This window comes from Neoarius graeffei, chromosome 27 (assembly GCF_027579695.1).
Source record: "Neoarius graeffei isolate fNeoGra1 chromosome 27, fNeoGra1.pri, whole genome shotgun sequence".
In the NCBI taxonomy this organism is placed as follows: Eukaryota; Metazoa; Chordata; class Actinopteri; order Siluriformes; family Ariidae; genus Neoarius; species Neoarius graeffei.
In genome coordinates this window covers 52,241,772-52,264,854 of record NC_083595.1, presented here as the reverse complement: position 1 = coordinate 52,264,854, position 23,083 = coordinate 52,241,772, and the positions used below count along the sequence as shown (strand labels likewise).

At 42.4% G+C, this 23,083-nt stretch overlaps 1 protein-coding gene across 1 annotated transcript in view; it reads left to right on the top strand.

The window, feature by feature from the left end:
• The window catches only part of itfg1 (integrin alpha FG-GAP repeat containing 1), a 288,511-nt gene that overhangs the window by 208,059 nt on the left and 57,369 nt on the right, over positions 1–23,083 (top strand). Inside the window, exons 13-14 of the mRNA XM_060911643.1 lie at positions 9,140–9,183; positions 13,307–13,385. Of these exons, the coding sequence (XP_060767626.1) occupies positions 9,140–9,183; positions 13,307–13,385 (123 nt within the window). The remainder of the gene's footprint in view (positions 1–9,139; positions 9,184–13,306; positions 13,386–23,083) is intronic.

Sequence of the window (23,083 nt, the reverse complement as noted above, 5' to 3'; positions counted from 1 at the left end):
TTACAAACCTGACACAGAAAACATGCCAGTTCTGGACCATTTTTGTGCATTTTGAGTCACTGATTATAATCAGCATGTACTCCGCAGATCTGTGGAATTCTTCTTTTTTTTTTTTTCCCCCAACCTACCTGACACTTTAATACACCTACACTGAGGATGAAGCAGGGCTAAGAATATAGTGTATATGGCATGATTTGAGACAGGACCGTACAGTAATGAGGACTGGGTTGGGTTTTTTTTTTGTGTGTGTGTGGTGTCATCGTCCCCCCCTGCCTACAATGCCAACATTTTATATTATAAATTCTTACAGATTTTTTTTTTTTTTTGAAAGCTGGGCTATTTAAGAACTCCTGATCTCCTGTAGGATGTGAAGGGTTTATTAAAGGTCCACAGAACATAAACAGTCTGGAAGGGTTCTCCAAATGGCAGGTCTATTAAAGTGGTGAGATCTCCCAGATAAATGCATACACACAGATCGATTCAGACTCCCTCACCTGTACAGAAGAGATGGGAGGGAAAAACACAGCTGATTTATGGATGTACTGTAGTTAAACAGGCTACTTTGTGTGAATAGCTGCATTTCCACGCTTCATTCCTTCCACATCCAGTACAAATCGCTGAGCAGGGATCTAACCGAGAGGTGTCTATTCTTCTGCTCTGCTGTGTGATTACAATAACAATATTACAGTCTCTTTAGAGAGAAAAAATCTACATGTGTGCACTAAAGGCAAGGCTTTGATCTTGGTTCGAGACTGAGATTGCCACAAGCAGCATTACGCTAAAAGCATGTGCACACAAACGCACTCCTGCCAAATACCAACCTTTCTGACGCATTTTGGTACAAACTAATCCTCTGTTCACAGCAGCAAGCAACAAGTTACTCGTGTCGCACTAATCAGTGTGAAAATCAGCGGTTTCCTTTACATGTTACCGTACGTGCTCTGCTTTGTCTTAGCTATTCGCAGAACAAGCTAACTGTACTAGCAACAAACACTCCCCAGAGACTCCAACTATCTCTGCTAGTTCATTCCAAGCTTTATTTTTTCTTCATGTCTCCTATACACATTTCAAACCATGGTTATAAGTTTTCATTTCAGGACAGATGAAGTGAATGCTGGCAGGTGTTACTGAAGAAACGTCATAGAATAGAATAGAATAGAATGCCTTTATTGTCACTATACACATGTACAATGAGATTAAAACATCTCCAATAACAGTGCAAACAACGTGTAGAGAGAGAGAGAGAGAGAGGAACGGGGGGGAAGGGGAAAAAAAGGGGGGGTGTAAGGGGGGTAAGGTGCACAGTCTGAGGTGTATGTGTTGTGTTTCACATTGTGGAGTGAGGTACTGCACATATAAAGTATTTGCACAGAGACGGTCACATTTTAAATTATTGCACGAGAGATTCACATTATAAAATAAAATATTACACATTATGAAGTATTGCAAGGTGCACAGTCCAGAGGTGCATGTGTTGTGTGTAAGGTGCACAGTCGTGAGGTGCATGTGTTGCGTTTCCCATTATGGAGTGTGGTCTTGCACATTATGAAAGTATTGCATAGAGAGTCACCTTATAAAGTACTGCACATTCATAAATTAGTAAAATAGTAAAATAAAATAGACTATAAAGTCAGAGCATAATGACTAGTATGACTCGTACAAGCACATACTGCAACCTCATACCATTTTGATCCAAGGAATCATTTGAGCCAGCTCTTTGGATTTGTTGCTCGCATGTTGCTTGTCGAGCTTTCTGTAGAATCACACGTACACACAAAATGAACGTCATGTGTTGCTTTGTCGCTCGTTAGTGTGGACGCAGATAATCATGCTGAGTCATATCTGGATATAAAACATCCAAAACGTCCTGTTTTCCTCTGGTGCACCAAGTGCAATGGCTGTTTTAACGCTGGTTGTTGCATTCTCTGTAGAGCAAACCTGATAAAATCCTTCAATACAAAAACACACTGCACTGTTCTCAGATCAGTGTTAAGGAGATGAAGCCAATACGCGCACACAACCAGCTGATCTCGGGTCAGACATGAGGCATTCGATGAGGTGTGTGTGTGTGTGTGTGTGTGTGTGTGTGTGTGTGTGTGTGTGTGTGTGTGTGTGTGTTGTGACTGAGCTGACACACTGTCTCTGACTGTTTGGTTCAGTGATGTGGAACAGAACAGCCTGATGTGAAATCTCCAATTTCACAGTCTTCACTCTTGGACTTCTCCAGATCCCTTGAAGTGTCGATTTGTCTGCTTTCATCCATATTTTTATGTGAATTTTGAGAAATGTTTTGACGCTTGACTAAAGTCTAAAAGTCGACATCTGAATGAAGCACTGATGTGATGAAGGATGATTAAGCCGGTTTCTGTCTAGTTCAGTTGTACAGAGTTTGACACACAGTGCTGTTGCAAGCAAGTACAACAAAGCTGGGATGCCAATACTTTAAACTTAAATCTGCAAAACTTTGCTCAAATGAATGAAATTGCACTTTTTTGGGGCTGAAGATCCGTTGGACTGTCCATTCTGAAGCACTACGGTTTTATTCTCTGTGTAGTGAGTGTATTTAGAGACGCCATTTTGGATGGGGTTATCAGGGACAGGCTTGCAGTCCTCGAGTCCAGGACTCGGACTCTAGTCCGACTTGTGCCCTAATTTTAAGGACTCGTGACTTGAGTTGGATTTGAGCACTGATAACTCAAACTTGGACTTGTGTATTAACTGTGTTCGGACTCATAAATTGGAGACAAGGACTCTGATTTTTTTTCTTTATTTTTTGTAACATGCCATAATAAATTTGGCACAAGATATATATTTATATCTACATTCATTTTTGTACAAATTTCATGCAAGAGTGTCACACCTGCACACCTTGGCGCGTGCATCAGATAGACACTCGGGCGCGCTCCAGACAGCGCACATGTGCCGTGAACGGTTTCACAAAAGGAGACACATCAGACGCTCGCTGGCCGTGCTGTGAAAATTGTGCATGCAGACGCTCATTTAAGTTTCCAAACCTGTCATTGCTTAACTCTTGAATATTTTCTATCGTGAATTCTATCATTAAAAATCTTCTCTGCTTTCCAAAGAAATGTATCTGGTAAAGATCTGTTCAGTGCTTTGGGAGTAACGGCAGGTTGAAGTCGGTACAACAGAGTAAAAACTCTGCTCGCGGGACGTCGGGAAACTGCCGCTGCTTTTCTTTTTGAGTCACGGGAAAGCAGTCAGGCTCTCTCTCTCTCTCACTCTCTCTCTCTCTCTCTCTCTCTCTCTCAGAAAGAAGCTTTATTAACATTTCCAGCTCCATCCACATGCGTAGTTGTGTTTAGGCTGTGTCCACACAAACACATTTCCGTTTTAAAAACAGTGTTTTAAAACTAAAACCGTCTCCATCCAGACGAGCATTTTAGTTCCATATCAGAAATAATCTCCATCCATATTAACATGCCTGAAAACATCGCATGACCATTCACTTACACTGGGCATGTTATAAACAGCTGATGCCACTTATTTTCTTTCAGAAAAGGGTCATATGATGAATCAGAGAAGGGTACATCATGACAGAGAAGACCCAATCAGGAAGCAAACGTGGCCGTCTTACGTCATTGTTTCCAAACGTCTCCGTTTTCGCCCGTCTTCACTAAAACTCTACCCCAGAGTTTTCAAACTAAACCGAGGCCAGAGCATTGTAAAAAAATAAAATGCATGCATCTATATTTACAGGTATTTTGCAAAACTTCTTGAAAGGATTGTTGCCACCAGCTACAGTCCCAGTCTGGTTTTTGCTCATCTCACAGTACCAAGTCTGCACTTCCTAGGGGAGTTAATGACCTCTCCTCTGCTGATGCTAGGGCTCTTAATATACTCCTTCTTTTGGACCTTAGCTTTGCTTTCAACACCGTCATGAACTGCTTCTCTCCCATCTCTGCTATTGGTATTTCTGGTTGCTGGTTAAAATCCTTTCTGACGGATAAACAGCAGTTTTATTTCCATTGCCAAGTACAAGTCTTCCATGGCATCAGTCAGTCGTGGTATCCCACAGGGTTCTGTCTTAGGTCCTCTTCTGTTCCTTATCTACATGCTACCCCTGGGCCAAATTATCTGCCGTCGAGATTTAAATTTTCATTGCTATGCAGATGATCCGCAGATTTACATCAGCTGCAGGCCTTTGACGTTTGCCCCACCCCCTCCGTCTCTGAATGCATCCAAGAGCTCAACCTGTGGACTAATGCTAACTTTTAAAACTTAATACTGGTAAAATAGATCTTCCACTGATTGGTTCCAAATCACCTCTTCCAATAGTAGTTTTAATCTGGTCATTGATGGCACTGTCTTTAAACCTTAACCCACTGAACATAACCTCAGTGTTATCGTTGATTCTGCTCTCTCTTTTGAAAATTGCATTAACTCCGTGTCTAAAACGGCCTTTTTTTTTTTTTCACCTTCGTGACATTTCACATCTCCATCCTGCACTCAGCACCAAGGATGCTGAAATGCTCATCCATGCTTTTATTACATTATGAGATTATTGTAATGCTCTGTTCGTTCATCTTCCAGCCAAATCCATTGCTCTGCTTCAATATATTCAAAACTCTGTAGTCAGAGTCCTCGCCCACACGAAGCACTCGGTACACGTCACCCCTTTCCTCCAGAACCTCCACTGGCTCCCTGTTCTAGATCGCATTCAGTATAAAATCCTTCTGTTCACATTTAAAGCTACGGAAGCTGCGAGAGGCCCTTCATATTTTTTTATTCACCTTGTTATCCCGAGATAACGATATAATTAATTCAGGATCTCGAGAAAACAACACAACTAATTCGAGATCTCGAGAAAACAAAAAAGAATTATTTCATGATCTCAAGTAAACAGCTGAGAAATGGTTCATTCAGGTGCGCCAAGAGACTTGTGATATGCCGACTTTGGGGCGATTTCGCATTCTGTATAGACGCAACTTTGGTCATTAGAATGTCTGGAATAATCGATCGAATTCGATTAATCGAATGTTCTCCTCTGGGCCCCCCCTCTCTCTCAAGGCATCGTAAAAAGCCATTTCTGCTCCGTTACATGTCCGCCAATTTCTAAGTCTTGGTTGTCTGACCCACAGGGGGCGCAGCTCTGCTAGAAATCTCAGCTGTTTTCTCGAGATCACGGAATAATTGTTTTGTTTTCTCGAGATCTCGAATTAGTTGTGTTGTTTTCTCGACATCCTGAATTATGTCGTTATCTCGGAATAACGGTTTTGTTTTCTTGAGATCTCGAATTAGTTGTGTTGTTTTCTCAAGATCCTGAATTAATTATGTCATTATCTCGGAATAACAAGGTGAATAAAAAGAGATTATATGAAGGGCCTCTCTCGGCTTCCGTATAAAGCACTCCATGGTGACGCTCCTCAGTATCTAGTGGAATTACTTCAGCCCTGTTCTCCCATTCGCAGTCTCAGATCTTCACCTTCTGGTCTGTTATCCGTCCCAAATTTAAATTATCCACCAGGGGTTCCAGGGCATTTAGGGTCGCAGCCCCCAAGCTGTGGAATTCTCTCCCTCAGACCCTTCAGGATAGTACACCTCTGTCCAAATTCAAAACACAGCTCGGGTCTTCTCTCTCTCTTGCTCTCTCTGCTCTCCTGGTCACTGACTATTCATAATTCCCTTTCTATTCTTTGAGCTCCTCTGCTGTCTTTATTCCCATGTTAATCGTGACTTTGTTGTTTTCCTTTGCTGTGTCTTTTATCTGTTGTCTTCATTTGGTTGATTTTTGTTGGTTCTGTTGTTATGTTTTTGGTCGAGTCTTTCCTCTGTTTTTTGGTAATGTCATACAGCGAATCTGTTGTCTTTATGCCCATCTTAATTGTGATTTCGTTCTTTTCTTTTTCTGTGTCTCTTACCTGTCGTCGTCTTTGGTTGATTCGCTTGTCATTCTGTTTTGTCCTTTGGCAATGCCATTACTCTGTAAAACATCCTTGAGTTGGTGAAAGACGCTATATAAATTAAACTTCTTGTTGTATTCCTAAACAAACGTGTCATGCGTCCGAAAAGTGCTGCTGTTCATCATTTGAGTGTTGGTACGAAAGGAAAATAAGGGGTGTTCACACGGCACATATTTGCATCGATGCTGCGCCGATGCATTTTGTTGCGATATATCTTACACCGGTGTAAATTTTGTGGAGCGTTCACACGTCACAAACCTGCTTACTAGAGAGAAGCGTGTTAGCACCGGTGCAGCCCCACTTGCGTTCACACGGCAGTTTTTGTGACCGTGCTATACGATAGTAATAATGCGGAAATGAAATATGTGCATGCGTGAAAATGTACTTCCTTTTCCCGGTTGTCATGGCATCACCAAGCGCCGGGAAAACAACGTGGATGAAGACACCAGTGTTGCCAGATACTGCTGACGTTTTCCAGCCCAAAATATGTTCAAATCCGCCAAAATGCACTTAAAACCGCCCAATCTGGCAACACTGGAAGACACGCAGTTCTGTTGTTGTTGATATTCGCCATTTTGGAAGCGCAAAATACCAGGATGCAAATTATGCAATGCCCGTATGTAATCAACTCTCCTCACGTGTAGCGTTCAGACGTCCCATTTTATATCGGTGCTGCCCCGCAAACTAGCATTTACTCTGGAGTAAATTTCTTAAACCACCTCCCGAGCAGGGTTAGATTTGCACCGGTTTAAGCAGCTTTCAGGGGCTACACCGCTATAACTTTGTACCGTGTGAACGCTCTACCGGGGCAGCTCCGGTGCTACACCAGAGTAAAAGTTGCCGTGTGAACACCCCTATAATCTTAAACACAGCAAATGGATTAACCTGGTTCCAAATGATTATAAGCCCCACCCCCAAACGAGCCAAGAATCAATCTTTTTTTTTTTTATTATTATTATTTTTTGGGGCTTTTTCTACCTTTATTGGATAGGACAGTGTAGAGACAGGAAATGAGCGGGAGAGAGACGGGGAGGGATCGGGAAATGACCTCGGGTCGGAATCGAACCCGGGTCCCCAGATTTATGGTATGGCGCCTTATCCACCTGAGCCACGACGCCCCCAAGAATCAATCCTGAGTGTAGACTCGAGTATTCAAAGTGTAAAAACGCCCTTAGTTACACTTCGGCTCATACGGTGATGTAAATGTCGACAAAACGCAGCGTGTTGTTTTGTCAAGTACAGAACCACAAATCTACCCAGCCGTGATGTCATCATTACAGACATGGTAGGACAAGAAAGAAGAACATACAAGAAAAAGGCAGATAGAGGTCTGTTTATCAGAGCACATCATCCATCTCCTCAAGCGTGAAGGACAATCATCCATCTCCCTCTCTCAGGCGTCCTCCACCAAGTCCGTCTCAGGTGACAAGATCTTCAGGACATGCTCAGGTTCCTCGTGTTTCTTCATTCCTTCAGTTCGCTCTGTGCAATGAGGTGATATAATTGGGAGAATAAAAAGGTGTTTGATGAACATTCTCTGGGAAATCAATCATGGCCGACTTCAGAGAGTTAGAAAATGACGACTTTCATCATTTTTTTTTCTTTTTCCCAGCTATAAATTTCTGACCGTTTTCATGTGCTTTGATTTCAGTCTTAGTCTGGTGTAATGCTTTCATCTCGCGCTCTCCATTCTGTTTAATTCCTGCTTCAGTTCTTTTTAAGTTGAGTGTTTGTAGTGTTAATGTTCTATATCTAGCCGTCCTGTTTTATTTAACTTTTTTTTTAAATACAGAATGCATCTCCTTCACAAATATGCATCCCTGTGTGCATCCTAAAAATAGAAATGAATACAAGACCATTGATTTGATCATCACAAACAACCATTCACCTATTTTAACCGCCTACAGTAGCGAGTAGTAGCCGTACTTGACTCTGCCCACATTTGTTCACGTTAACTTTTCTTCAGACGTTTTCAGATGATTTTATTTCCATTTTGATTAGAATTGGACGTCTGGTGTTTCGTGCTCTCTCCCAAAATACTGACCGTGTTTTGATGAACTACAGGAGTTAGAATCCTTTTAGCCCCATCAGAACAGACTTCACTGTGGCTGTACACACACACATCAGGTCCATAAATCAGAATCCGTCTCTCATTTGAGCTGATTAATTTGGCCGTTACAGCCTAATGATGGTGCTGGTGTTCTATAAAGCCGCACTTTATGTTGGCATGTCTGTAGTTTTATCCAAATTAATTTCATGATCTAATAAGGTGATCATCTCCTTGTGTAGTGCGAACACTGGAGCAAAAGCTGCTGGAAACTTCATGCCTTTCCTCAGAAACGTCGCGTGAATAATCCTGACACTGTGTGTTAATCTCATTCATTATCTGTAGCCGCTTTATCCTTCTACAGGGTCGCAGGCAAGCTGGAGCCTATCCCAGCTGACTACGGGCGAAAGGCGGGGTACACCCTGGACAAGTCGCCAGGTCATCACAGGGCTGACACATAGACACAGACAACCATTCACACTCACATTCACACCTACGCTCAATTTAGAGTCACCAGTTAACCTAACCTGCATGTCTTTGGACTGTGGGGGAAACCGGAGCACCCGGAGGAAACCCACGCGGACACGGGGAGAACATGCAAACTCCACACAGAAAGGCCCTCGCCGGCCCCAGGGCTCGAACCCAGGACCTTCTTGCTGTGAGGCGACAGCGCTAACCACTACACCACCGTGCCGCCTTGTGTGTTAATCTGTTTTTCATAAAATTTGATTGAATTTTGAACAAACGTTTGTTATTAACTGCATTTAACGTTAACCACATGGAATAAAAGGTCTCTTTTTCTATCTCTCTCTTATATAAAACAAAGTGCACACACCCCGACTGATGTGAGTTTAATGAGTCTAACATGAAGGTGGAAGTGGAACGAGCGCTCCTCCTTTTTCTGCCGATGCTGTTTGTCGACTTGAATGTGAAACGTGTCATGTAATGGAGTGTGTGTGAGCTTCATTAGGTGCGAACTAGCATACACACTCCTACACGCTTCACGGCATTGCTGTGGGGTTAATTTGATTTCCTTTGCTTTTATCTCTGCATGTTTTTCAACACACACTGCAATCACGCTGAGAAAACAGATGAAGAGAAACAATATTAATCCTATAACGAACTAATTTTTCCTCTCTCTCTCTCTCTCTCTCTCTCGTCCCTTCAGTACTCAGTGGGCTCTGCTCTAATGACTGTCCTGACAAAGTGAAGGTAAGCTCACCCCTCCCCTCTCATCCTTTCTTCACATCACTCCGTCTGTTTATTTTATTCAGTTCCGCACCCTTTAAGATGGTGATGGATGTGATGCAGTTTGTCCCTCTTGTCCTGGTGTATTTACTCCACCACCATCATCATCAGTCGCTTTTCTATTCATCTCTCTCTCACTTCGTCTTGCTTCATCTGTCGGTTTCTTTAATACGCTGTAAACCCCGTCCCACTGAATCTGTCTATCATTTTGATTGGAGTCTTTGTCCTTCTGAGATGGAAGTGTTTCTCATGCCCATATATGATTAATGATCCACTGTGTAAAAGATTCGTTTAAAGCGCCACGTGATTTACAGACTGTTCTAGTATGAGTTCATATGACTCGTCCTAATAGGCCACGATTCATCGCTGTTTAAATACCATTTAGAACCTGTTATGATTTAGTGCTGTTTAAGTCGTAATAAAGTCATAAGAATAGGGCTGGGCAATAGAGTGATATCGTGACTGTGTTATACGCTAATACCACTAACATCTGTTTTGTTTTTTCTTTAAAATCTTCAAGGGTTTAAGTTTAAAATGATTATTTTAACTGCCACGCGTAAAAAAAAAAAAAACTGATAAATTACATACACGACTGATTCTTCAACATGAGAAATATAAATTATAATTAGCTCTGTCAAAAATGTCACGTTATTATCGCGTTAACTTGACTCAGTTTTAACGGCGATAATTTTATCGCGAGATTAACGCTCTGTGACATGATGTAGGTTTTTCATAAGCTTTTGAAACTGCCAGGAACTTGGAACAGAAACTTTGCTTAGAAAAATGATAGCAGCTAGACTGTAATGCCACGCCCCGCACAGCCAGAGTCCTCTGCCCTCCCCCCAAAGAACCAGCGCGGGCAGGGCGCGCTAGCCCCGCGCCTCGGGACGAAGAGCCACGGTGCTCGGCTTAGGTTTCGTTTTCCCATCGGCGGCTCCAGCCCGACTTTGCAGTGGCTGTGACAAGACGTGTTATATGGAGCCATCGTAACTCGTCCCCTCACTTTTAATTACCCGAGCGCACGCCTTAACGCAAAGCGTGCGCACGGGTTATAACTCGGACGCGCGCATTAATATCTCGTGCACACGCCTTACAAGTCATTCCCACGCTTTATTTTTTTATTCACCATGTCCCCTCTACGGCTCCGTAGTGTTATGCTCTGCAATAAAAAAAAACATTGGTACAAAGCAAGCCCATTCACTTTTTTATGCTGATAAGAGAATTACAATGTTTTTTCATGTGACAAAAATGTGCGATTAAATTGCGATTAATCGCGAGTTAACTATGACAGTTGTGATATTAATCGTGATTAAATATTTTAATCGCTTGACAGCACTAATTATAATACATAATGAAAAATCAATCCTATCAAAATACAATCATGTTTACATGTAAACATTTTTCAAAATTATTTTCCGAATCCAATTCCATCTCTTTTCCGTTTGTTATAGGAGCAGATGTAATTCATTCTTTATGTCTCGGATATCTGATCCATCTTTTGTTGCAGAATTCTGATTCTGCGTCTCGTATCTGTGCCTCTCTACACAATACACTCCTCCAGGATCATGTAGATATCGCAATATTTTTTTAAAAATTAAATATTTTTTTTTAAATCCGTCATATACACTACCGTTCAAAAGTTTGGGGTCACCCAGACAATTTTGTGTTTTCCATGAAAAGTCACACTTTTATTTCCCACCATAAGTTATAAAATGAATAGAAAATATAGTCGAGACATTTTTCTGGCCATTTTGAGCATTTAATCGATTCCACAAATGTGATGCTCCAGAAACTCAATCTGCTCAAAGGAAGGTCAGTTTTATAGCTTCTCTAAGGCCCACTTTACACGGGGACGGTCTGAAACAAAAACGCAAAAGTCCGTTTTCGTTCTCACTTTTTTCCGCGTCTACACGACCGTTTTCAAGGAGGAAATCTGCGTCTATACGGTGACGCATAAATGTGTGGAATTCAATTGGATGTGCATGCCAGGCGGCTAGGTGGTGCTGTGAAAGACCTCCGCTATGTCTGCACGCATGCGCAACGTCTTCCGTCTTGTCTGATCTGCACATCTGCGCCGCGAAAACTTTGACTGCTCTGGCTATGGCTACTCGTGAGGTTAAGAAAAACTTCGTCTGGACAGACGAGGAGGTGGAACTCCTACTTCAAGCCACGTTGGACTACAAAACAGCAAAAACACTAAACGGAATTGACTGGGAATCACTTGACTTTCTTACTTCCCGGGCTGGCATGTACAGTATATGACGCATGTATGACGTAAACGCGTACCCGACGTGAGCAGATCCGAGCAGAGTTTCGCGTATTGGGTAGTTTAGACGGATATGCAACGGGGGTTGTTTTTAACTTATCCACTCTGGAAGGCGTTTTCAATTTTTTCCCTTTTTCAGCCTCGGAAACGCCGTCCCCGTGTAGACGAAAGGCACTTCCGATAAAATATTTAGTCATTTTTACCCGACAGCGTCTTCGTGTAAACGGGCCCTTAAGAGCTCAACTGTTTTCAGCTGTGCTAACATGATTGTACAAGGGTTTTCTAATCATCCATTAGCCTTCTGAGGCAATGAGCAAACACATTGTACCATTAGAACACTGGAGTGAGAGTTGCTGGAAATGGGCCTCTATACACCTATGGAGATATTGCACCAAAAACCAGACATTTGCAGCTAGAATAGTCATTTACCACATTAGCAATGTATAGAGTGGATTTCTGATTAGTTTAAAGTGATCTTCATTGAAAAGAACAGTGCTTTTCTTTCAAAAATAAGGACATTTCAAAGTGACCCCAAACAAAATGTTAACACCTGAAAAAGAGAAAAAAAAAGCAATTTAAAGATTATGGGCAAAATTGTAAGATATTTTAACACACAAATTAAAATCAATATTTTTAAAATAAAAAATGTTTAATCAAATTTATTAAAAAATGAACTAATACTACTCCTAACGGTTTTACATAATTATATATTTCTTTATTATTAATAAAACCATTTACAGTTTTTAAAATGCAACAGTGCTGTATTCCTGGCAGCAAATTTACTGTATATATCATAGACATGCCTTCAGGAATCGTGAAATATTTGTCATATCGCCCAGCCCGGTGTTAAATCCCATTAGTTTCATGTAAATTTTTTTTGAAACAGACGAGGTGCATGACCACTGTACTGTTGTGACCATCTACTGACTTAAGGGTTGTTTTACAATCAGCGGACAGAGTTTGTCACACAGGGGTCCAAAATTCAAATCGATTCAAACTAGTTCTTGTACCAGTTTTTAAGTGAAGGGCAAGTTAAAGAACAGATTTCAGGTAATTTTTTGACGTGTGTGTGTATGGTAGTTTTGTGTAATCTGCTATAAGATAAAGAAGATGAAGTGTAGCTTTAAGCCGGGCTGGGAGAAACAAATGAAGTGATTCTCGGAGAGGACTTTTTTTTTTTTTTGACAGTTCAGAATCCACTACTTCCATAGTGCTTTTAAATCTAAGGCTGTAAGCTTTGTGTTAATTGTCTCTAATAGTTATGTCCCAATATCTTGACCACATTTTAGGATGAAAATAATCATTTTAGATATGTTATTTTATATTGAAAAATGAGCTGTCTCGGAGAGGACATTTTTTTTTTACGCTAATTTGATCAAAATAGTCTGAAAACTTACTGGCATTCAACATTAAAACTTAACTATGTTTCCAATGATATGGAACCAAATATGTGTTTTATGGTATAAAGAATGATGTAAGTGCATTCCTTTTGAAGCTACCTGTGGTCAAAAAAGCACTTTTTCTAAATGACACGAGTAATTTTGCTAAATATGACACACATTGCCATACATTCACCAAAAATAACGTTATCACCACATTTTTTTTTGCATGGTAAATAGAGCTATCACAGGGCTACAATAAACAACCAAGTTTATTTAGTCAAGCCTTTTGATATTGAAGATAATAAGTGTTAAATGTGATTTTTAGCTGATTGTAAAACAACCCTTAAATGAATTCAGTTATATTTAGCAAAGTAATGGTTTGATTTGGAGTCAGTTTGATAAGACACTGGCTAATCGTGTGTTTTTTTCTTTCTGCTAGCCATTTGGTGTGAATCAGCCCGGTCCATATGTCATGTACACGTCAGTGGACTCTAACGGCTACCTGAAGAACGCCTCCGGTGAGTCACAACTTCACTGAGGTAAAGGCCAATTTATAATTCTGCGTCGAATCTACGCCTTTGGTACGGTATGGTCGCTCGCGCAGGCTTTATCCTTGCGTGTTAGGTGCACATCTCCCGTAGGAGGCGCTATTGCATGAAGTGCATTAGACAAGGCTGCCAACTTTTCAAAATTCCTTGGAGTGAGATTTTTTTGGGGGGGGGTCGACGGCAAAATTTTTCCGCACACCATGCAGTAAGTGGGAATTTTGTATTCAGTTTGATATTCACTTGTCCCCCTGCATTCTGGTGTTTTGTTTGTGGGTCGTCCAGCTGGAGATGGACAATGGGGGGGGGATTTTGGATTTAGTAGATGTTCCTGCATTCTGGTGGATTTTTGGAGCGGCCTGCTGTGCCGTACCTACATTCTTACACACCCTGACTTGCCAGGCCTTCAGCTTGTGGCCAACAAAAGCACCAAGTTTTGGCTTAAAAGCCGCCACACTAGAAAACTACAGATGACCGCCAATGTTCCTGTAGCCCTATAGACCTGTGTTTCAGATTTAAAGGCAAGTTCATGTTTGAAAATATTTCATCAGCTAAGCCTAAACACCTTCTGAATTGAAACTAAATGTTAAGTTTTTAATAACTGTTGCAAAAATAAGATTGTCCCTCACTGACTATTCATTATGCATTTAAGGGCTTTCCCCACCACTGGGTTCAGCAGAAGATTGGCATGGGGAAAAATATCAACAGCAAAAGAACAAATAAAATGCTTAAACAGTAAGCAAAATGTGCATGTGCTACAAGAAACATTAAAATGATTAAGTTTGAACAGTATTGAAACACAAAAAGCTGAACCTTGGCCATAGGTGGGAATGTGCACACAAAGTTGGGCTTAAAAATTTTGGTCATACTTAAATAAGCTATATTAATATATTTCTTATTAATGTGTTTCTTATTAGTAATAGAGCATTCGTCAGGGCCTGTTATCTGACAAATATTCTCTAGCTGTCTTGCCCTCTTTGAAACGCTGTCTCCTCAGTATATTGTTCTGTCTTTTTTTTTTTTTTTTTTATTATTCACAAGTTCAAGTTCTTTGATATTACAGGTGACCATGCTTTATTTACTTTAACTGAGCAATTACATACATCATAAATAATTAAAAATAAATACCCTGTAAATAAACAATAGGTATGGTGGCTAATGGCTCTTCTTGCATTTGTAATATCTCTTACTTGCTTTATTTTACAACATTTCCAGTATGGCTTCAAATAAAGTCATAAAGTATGATAACATACAGTAAACAAACTAAAAATGCGCCTTAATAACCGTGCGCTCAGGAGGTGCTCTCCCGTGCTGCTTGTTGGGGAAGATAGAGGCTGTGGCACGGCAGGAGGCCTATAATGATTTAGCATGCCTCGTACACAGCTCTCGATATGGCATTAAATATTCTCACAACACTTATAGGCTACAACGATTCAGAAACTTTATATAAGTTCATAATTACGCCAGTAACACCACACATTGGCGTGCACATGTACAAACCTGTCTGAGACACCCGTCTTCAACTCGGATACCTTCTTCTCTCTCCTCTTCCTCTAAATTGACGGTAGGCAATTATCCAACTTCCGGCGAGTGCAGCATCATTAGATGCGCCACCTACCATAGGGGAGTGTGTACAGAAGGGAACAGCTTTCTGCCTGTTTAGCCGTGCGTAAGGCGTAATTGATCGATCGCAAGTGGTTGGCGCGACGCAATGGGTAGCCTAGATTAGATAGATAAACTAGATTTTTTTTTTCAGCGTGAGAAATCGGAGGTATGGCGTGTGAGCATGTGAAGACAATCAAATGCGTGTGTCTCACGCTCATTGCGTGAGAGTTGGCAGCCCAGCATTAGAATTTACTGAAGAGCAGAATACAAGCTCAGTGTTTCACTGTCGGAATAACAAACACAGAAAATAAAAATGAGACGGCAGAATGTTGTTTTGAATCCCATTTACTCGGGGGGAGAAGAAACCTCGTGTGATTTTCATCATAAACCTCATGTATTCTCACTATAAGTGTTTCTGAAGTGTTCCAACTCTGTATTCAGCAGTACAAGTGGCTCGAAGTGAAAAGTCCCACTGCGCTCTCAGGAACGAGGCACAAAAATTAACACCATAGTGTTTAAATCCATAGGATTAGGTGCAGGATTAAACTGGCTGTCATAAATAACGATCTACTGCCGCTACAGAGCCTCACATTTTATATCTTGTATATTAACACGATATCGTGATGATAGATTTTCATGGAGAAGAAGGAGCAACCAGAAACGCACAGGAGGAAATCCAGTGCTGCCAAGAGAACCGGTCACGGTTGTGGTCTGCATCTCTGCGATGTGGAGTTACCTTTCTGGAGAAGTATAAATCTACAGAAGTAAAATTAGCCGGAACCCTGCTCCTCCAGCTGACGCCTGTGTGTTTAGCGTTCGTCTTTTAGAACTAGCTTCCGTTAAACATGAGCCACCTGCCCTCAGTGTGACATGAAAAACACTGAAACGGAAAGATTGTGAAAATGATGTCCTCTCACGCCTGACGTAATTATTTGGAATAACTGATGCTGTAGTGAGTGCCAGCATGTTTCCCAGGCTTTCCCTGAGCACGTGTGATTCGCTGGTGCACTTTTGATCACATGATCTTGTTCCTTTTCACAAATGTTTAGGATTCACAAAAAAGCTGATGCTTCAGGACATTATGGCATTATGTATGTTAAAAAAAAGTAAATAAACAAAACACAACTTCTCCTTGGATATGATATAGTAACAAAATATTTTTAATTACAAAATAAACTAGGAGGATAGAAATAAATTAATACGCACTGTGACAGACTTATAAACGGCCTGCTTAAGTATCTAGCTCACATACAGTGGTGCTTGAAAGTTTGTGAACCCTTTAGAATTTTCTATATTTCTGCATAAATATGACTGAAAACATCATCAGATTTTCACACAAGTCCTAAAAGTAGATAAAGAGAACCCAGTTAAACAAATGAGACACAAATATTATACTCGGTCATTTATTTATTGAGGAAAATGATCCAATATTACATATCTGTGAGTGGCAAAAGTATGTGACCCTTTGCTTTCAGTATCTGGTGTGAGCCCCTTGTGCAGCAATAACTGCAACTAAACGTTTGCGGTAAGTGTTGATCAGTCCTGCACACCGGCTTGGAGGAATTTTAGCCCGTTCCTCCGTACAGAACAGCTTCAACTCTGGGATGTTGGTGGGTTTCCTCACATGGACTGCTCGCTTCAGGTCCTTCCACAACATTTCCATTGGATTAAGGTCAGGACTTTGACTTGGCCATTCCAAAACATTCACTTTATTCTTCTTTAACCATTCTTTGGTAGAACGACTTGTGTGCTTAGGGTCGTTGTCTTGCTGCATGACCCACCTTCTCTTGAGATTCAGTTCATGGACAGATGTCCTGACATTTTCCTTTAGAATTTGCTGGTATAATTCAGAATTCATTGTTCCATCAATGATGGCAAGCCGTCCTGGCCCAGATGCAGCAAAACAGGCCCAAACCATGATACTACCACCACCATGTTTCACAGATGGGATAAGGTTCTTATGCTGGAATGCAGTGTTTTCCTTTCTCCAAACATAACGCTTCTCATTTAAAGCAAAAAGCTCTATTTTGGTCTCATCCATCCACAAAACATTTTTCCAATAGGCTTCTGGCTTGTCCACGTGATCTTTAGCAAACTGCAGACAAACAGCAATGTTCTTTTTGGAGAGCAGTGGCTTTCTCCATGCAACCTTGCCATGCACACCATTTGTTGTTCAGTGTTCTCCTGATGGTGTATTCATGAACATTAACATTAGCCAATGTGAGAGAGGCCTTCAGTTGCTTAGAAGTTACCCTGGGGTCCTTTGTGACCTCACTGACTATTACACGCCTTGCTCTTGGAGTGATCTTCGTTGGTTGACCACTCCTGGGGAGGGTAACAATGGTCTTGAATTTCCTCTATTTGTACACAATCTGTCTGACTGTGGATTGGTGGAGTCCAAACTCTTTAGAGATGGTTTTGTAACCTTTTCCAGCCTGATGAGCATCAACAACGCTTTTTCTGAGGTCCTCAGAAATCTCCTTTGTTCGTGCCGTGATACACTTCCACAAACATGTGTTGTGAAGATCAGACTTTGATAGATCCCTGTTCTTTAAATAAAACAGGGTGCCCACTCACACCTGATTGTCATCCCATTGATTGAAAACACCTGACTCTAATTTCACCTTCAAATTAACTGCTAATCCTAAAGGTTCACATACTTTTGCCACTCACAGATATGTAATATTGGATCATTTTCCTCAATAAATAAATGACCAAGTATAATATTTGTGTCTCATTTGATTAACTGGGTTCTCTTTATCTACTTTTAGGACTTGTGTGAAAATCTGATGATGTTTTCGGTCATATTTATGCAGAAATGTAGACAATTCTAGAGGGTTCACAAACTTTCAAGCACCACTAACTCAGTAGCCTATATTTACTTAAAAAATCCACACTTCTACATGAAAGACAAGCTTCTCTGGAAGCCGTGTCGACACACATGCCTTTGTCGCATTAAAGTTTGAGTTCCCACTGTACAACAAAGGTCTACTCTGTTTCCAAGCCTTGCACAAATGCACTGTTTGCTCAACTCCAGCTATGGAAAACTGTTTCGCCACACTATCGTCGATACACTTCATTCCCATCTGTAAGCTCTGGCCCTCAGGCTGTGGGACTGCTCTTTCTCTCTGCAGTTTGGTTCACTCCTGTCTTTTTCTACTTTTTTCTGCACAATGTGCGTTCCCTGAGCTAAGGGCCACATTTATCAGCCATGCGTATGCATCGTTTTATGCATGTTTCTATGCAGTGAATGAGATTTTATCAGGTTGTGTTTATGCGTAAAGATGTGCGTATAATTTTGCACGCTCCTGACCGTGGTGTATGCAAGAGCCCCTAGTGGTAGAAAAGTGTAACAGCAGGTAAACTGCCTATGCAGAGCATCCACATCACGTACGTTCTATTACATCAGCATAACAGAGAGTAATTATTCATTTCTGTGTTCAGAAAATGCAGATGACACTGACGGAGTGTAAAGTAAAACTCGTATGAACCGAACATTTTAAATATCAATGAGGATTACGTCTTGTTTGAAGATTTTGCTCACGCAGCTTTACAAAGGGAGGAAATGTGTTATCACCACCACTGGAAACTCGATGCTGAGAGTGAGGAGTGGCTCCATCAGTCATTGTCATTTGCCCGGCACAGTTTTAGTTCATATCTGTTCTAGGGCTTTTAGGTACGAGTGCATTTCAAAGAGAAATTGGAGACGGCGTTTCCCAACCAACAGTGAGTTGGTTAATGATGCCTTCATTCATATCACCCATGCTGCAATATATTACATTTCCAAACCTAGGAGCAGAAAAGTAAAATAAAACTTGTATGTATTTCTTTATTAGACAAACTACACAAATGTGCCAAACAAACCATTTTTGATTTTGGTCTGCTTCATGCAACAGTATCTCTACTTTATTGTCGGTCATGTTCGTTTTCTCACACCTTCTGGCATGTTCCATGTCATCTGAAACAAGTAGCACTGTGATCAGGCTACTCATCTCATCTCATTATCTCTAGCCGCTTTATCCTGTTCTACAAGGTCGCAGGCAAGCTGGAGCCTATCCCAGCTGACTACGGGCGAAAGGCGGGGTACACCCTGGACAAGTCGCCAGGTCATCACAGGGCTGACACATAGACACAGACAACCATTCACACTCACATTCACACCTACGGTCAATTTAGAGTCACCAGTTAACCTAACCTGCATGTCTTTGGACTGTGGGGGAAACCGGAGCACCCGGAGGAAACCCACGCGGACACGGGGAGAACATGCAACTCCGCACAGAAAGGCCCTCGCCGGCCCCGGGGCTCAAACCCGGACCTTCTTGCTGTGAGGCGACAGCGCTAACCACTACACCACCGTGCCGCCCTTATCAGGCTACTGCTCTTTTTAAAAGAAAATCGTTTATGGTGATTTGATGGTGTTTCCTTATGCAAATAAGCATGCCAGTGCAGGAGTACATCCGTACTTCCTACAGCTGTGCATACACCTGCTAAATATCAAATTTCTTGTGCATACTGTATGTTCGGGTCTTGTGCACAAATTTAGTCCCTGTTTTACGCATGTTTTGGTAAATGAGGCCTCAGGACTTTTGTGCAATTTTGTGTTTCCCCAGTCTGATGTCCTGCATCGAAGTTAATTGACCTAAAAAAAACCCACCTCTCTACTGCTGGGAATGGGTTTAGAGACTGATCACAGTCTCTGATTACAGAAGAGAAAACAGTCATTTGTTCTGTGTTCAGGAATGCAATATTTTGTTAAGACAAATTAATTCACGCTCTGTTCTGGATTGGTTGAAACTGGATCACATGACAGTCAGGGTCCAGTCATCAGAAGAACCAGAGGTATCAAAGTTTCCTCCCCCCATCCACGATACAGCACGAACATTGACATCAATCATATATGGTTGGAAGATGATGTTTCGAATCTGAAAATGTTGGTTTAACACTGTTTTCACAAATCGCTTGTGTCGCTTGTAGTTTGTCTCTTGTGGATGCGGAGCGAGTGCTATTGGCCGGCTGTCTGTCCAACATTTTATATTTCTGATGAGAACGTGTATTATAGCTTCCAGCATGCGATTTGCTACAAAATACAATTTTTACTTTTGTTTCAAAACATGGATTGCTTGACGGATGTTACAGTACATCCCAGGCTTTGTATTAGCTGTGTTAACAGGTTAGCAGCACAAGCTAACTGTACTAGCTGCATCCACTTGTCAGAGATACATCCTAGTGTTGTAGTCAAGACCACCCAAATTGAGACCAAGACTACGTTCAGACTGCACCCTGAAACGACCCATATCCGATTTTTTTGCCCATATGCGACCTGTATCCGATTTTGTTATTGACAATCTGAACGACACAGATCCGATTTTTTTCACATGCGACCCAGGCCGCTTGGATATGTGGTCCTAATTCCGATGCATATCCGTTATTTTCACATGCGACTGCAGTCTGACCGGACAGGTCGCATTCATGCGACCTACACGTCATCAACAAGAGACAAACGTCACTATTCTGCGTTGGCTAATCCCGCCTCTTTGGTGGAAAACAACAACATTTGTACAGTTTTCAGAATTTAAATAGACTTTTATAGAATTGATCAAGCTAATGGTGGATTTGGTAGGGACCTGGATGTTAAACCATCCTGTATTACAAGATTGTTCTGGAAATTTCCAGTAATTTGACACCTTCGGTCTCATTAGTCTGCTGCCCACATTAATCAGATTATTGTGTGAGTTCCGCCGCTGCCGCAAAAACCACATCGCCAGGTCTCGCCTCATCTCCATGCTTTACTTGCAAACTTGAAGAGTGCGCTTTTTTTTTTTTTTTACGTATTCTACGTAGATGTGCTTATTACGTGTCAATTTGCACATGCGGGACACTTTTGGGTCGTTTTCCGTTCATATTGGAGATCGCATACAAGTCTCATATAATTGGTAATGTGAACGGCCTAACAAAAAAATCGGATTTCACAACAAATCGGATATGGGTCGTTTCAGGTTGCAGTCTGAACGTAGTGCAAGTCATGACCAAGACCAGAGTGTATCGAGACCGAAACACGACCAAGACTTTGAGGGGTTGCGATCAAATCAAGACCAACCAAGGCAGGGCGAGACCGAGTCAAGACCAGGACCAGACCAGTAGGTGTGAAGGGGGGTGGGGGAGGGGCGACAGCTGTGAACAGAAACGAAAATTTCGAACTGGCGGCGAGTCACGTTTATTGGTTGCATTTGAAGCAGGAAGTTTTACATCCAATCACAGTAATCATCATCTTTCGGCTGTTCCTGTTAGGACTCGCCACAGCGGATAACGTCCCTCCATCTCCTCCTGTCCTCTGCATCTTTTTCTGTCACACCAACCGTCCTCATGTCCTCCTTCACCACATCCATAAATCTGATCTTTGGTCTTCTGCTTTTCCTTCTACCTGGCAACTCCATCTCCAACATCAGTAATGATGTTAACAAATAAATCGGACAATACAATTTCGTGAAATCCCTGCAGCTGTGGTCTTGACCAGTCTTGAAATAAAATCCTGAGTCCTCAGTGTCTGAGACAAAGACAATATCCAGTAAAAATCTGGCCGGTTCTGAGACGAGACCAAGAGCTTCAAAAAGTGGTCTTGAGCTCGGTCTGGAGACCAAGACCAGTCTCCAGTACTACAACACTTGTACAACCAAATTAAATAACGCACTAATCAGTGTGAACATCAGTTGTTAGATTTACTTGTTACGTGGCAGGCTTCATATTCGCTATTAGCAGATTGATAACGCAAGTCAAATGTACAAATAACAAACACTCTCCAGAGACCCCAACGATCTCTGCTGCTTCCTTGCAAGCTGTATTTTTCTTCATAATGTCTCTTGTGAACGCAGCTGTTCGGAGCTGTGGCCGCAAGGTCTCCGGTGCCTGTCGTGGCGGCAATCCCCGAACCTGGTGGTGGACACCGGAAGTAAGGGATGCCGTCAAGCTGAAGAAGGAGTCCTATCGGGCCATGTTGACCTCCGGGACTCCTGAGGCAGCCGACGGGTATCGGCAGGCCAGGCGTGCTGCAGCTTGGGCAGTTGCGGAGGCAAAAACTCGGAACTGGGAGGAGTTCGGGGAGGCCATGGAGAAGGACTATCGGTCGGCCTCGAAGAAATTCTGGCAAACCGTCCGGCGCCTCAGGAGGGGGAAGCAGTACTCTGCCAACACTGTTTACAGTGCGGGTGGGGAGCTGTTGACCTCGACTGGGGACATTGTCGGGCGGTGGAAGGAATACTTTGAGGACCTCCTCAATCCCACCGTCATGTCTTCCACTGAGGAGACTGAGGCTGATGACTCAGAGGTGGACTCGTCCATTACCCAAGCCGAAGTCACTGAGGTGGTTTGCAAGCTCCTCGGTGGCAAGGCACCGGGGGTGGATGAGATCCGCCCTGAGTATCTCAAGTCTCTGGATGTTGTGGGGCTGTCTTGGTTGACACGCCTCTGCAACATCGCGTGGCGGTCAGGGACAGTGCCTCTGGAGTGGCAGACTGGGGTGGTGGTCCCTCTTTTTAAGAAAGGGGACCGGAGAGTGTGCTCCAATTATAGGGGAATCACACTTCTCAGCCTCCCAGGGAAAGTTTACTCCAGGGTACTGGAGAGGAGAATTCGACCAATAGTCGAACCTCGGATCCAGGAGGAACAATGCGGTTTTCGTCCTGGTCGCGGAACACTGGACCAGCTCTATACCCTTCATAGGGTGCTCGAGGGTTCATGGGAGTTTGCCCAACCAGTCCACATGTGCTTTGTGGATCTGGAGAAGGCATTCGACCGTGTCCCCCGTGGTATTCTGTGGGGGGTGCTTCGGGAGTATGGGGTTCGGGGCTCTTTGCTAAGGGCTGTCCGGTCCCTGTACGAACGGAGCAGGAGTCTGGTTCGCATTGCCGGCAGTAAGTCAGACCTGTTCCCAGTGCATGTTGGACTCCGTCAGGGCTGCCCTTTGTCACCGGTTCTGTTCATAATTTTTATGGACAGAATTTCTAGGCGCAGCCAGGGGCCGGAAGGAATCCTGTTTGGGAACCACAGGATTTCATCTCTGCTTTTTGCGG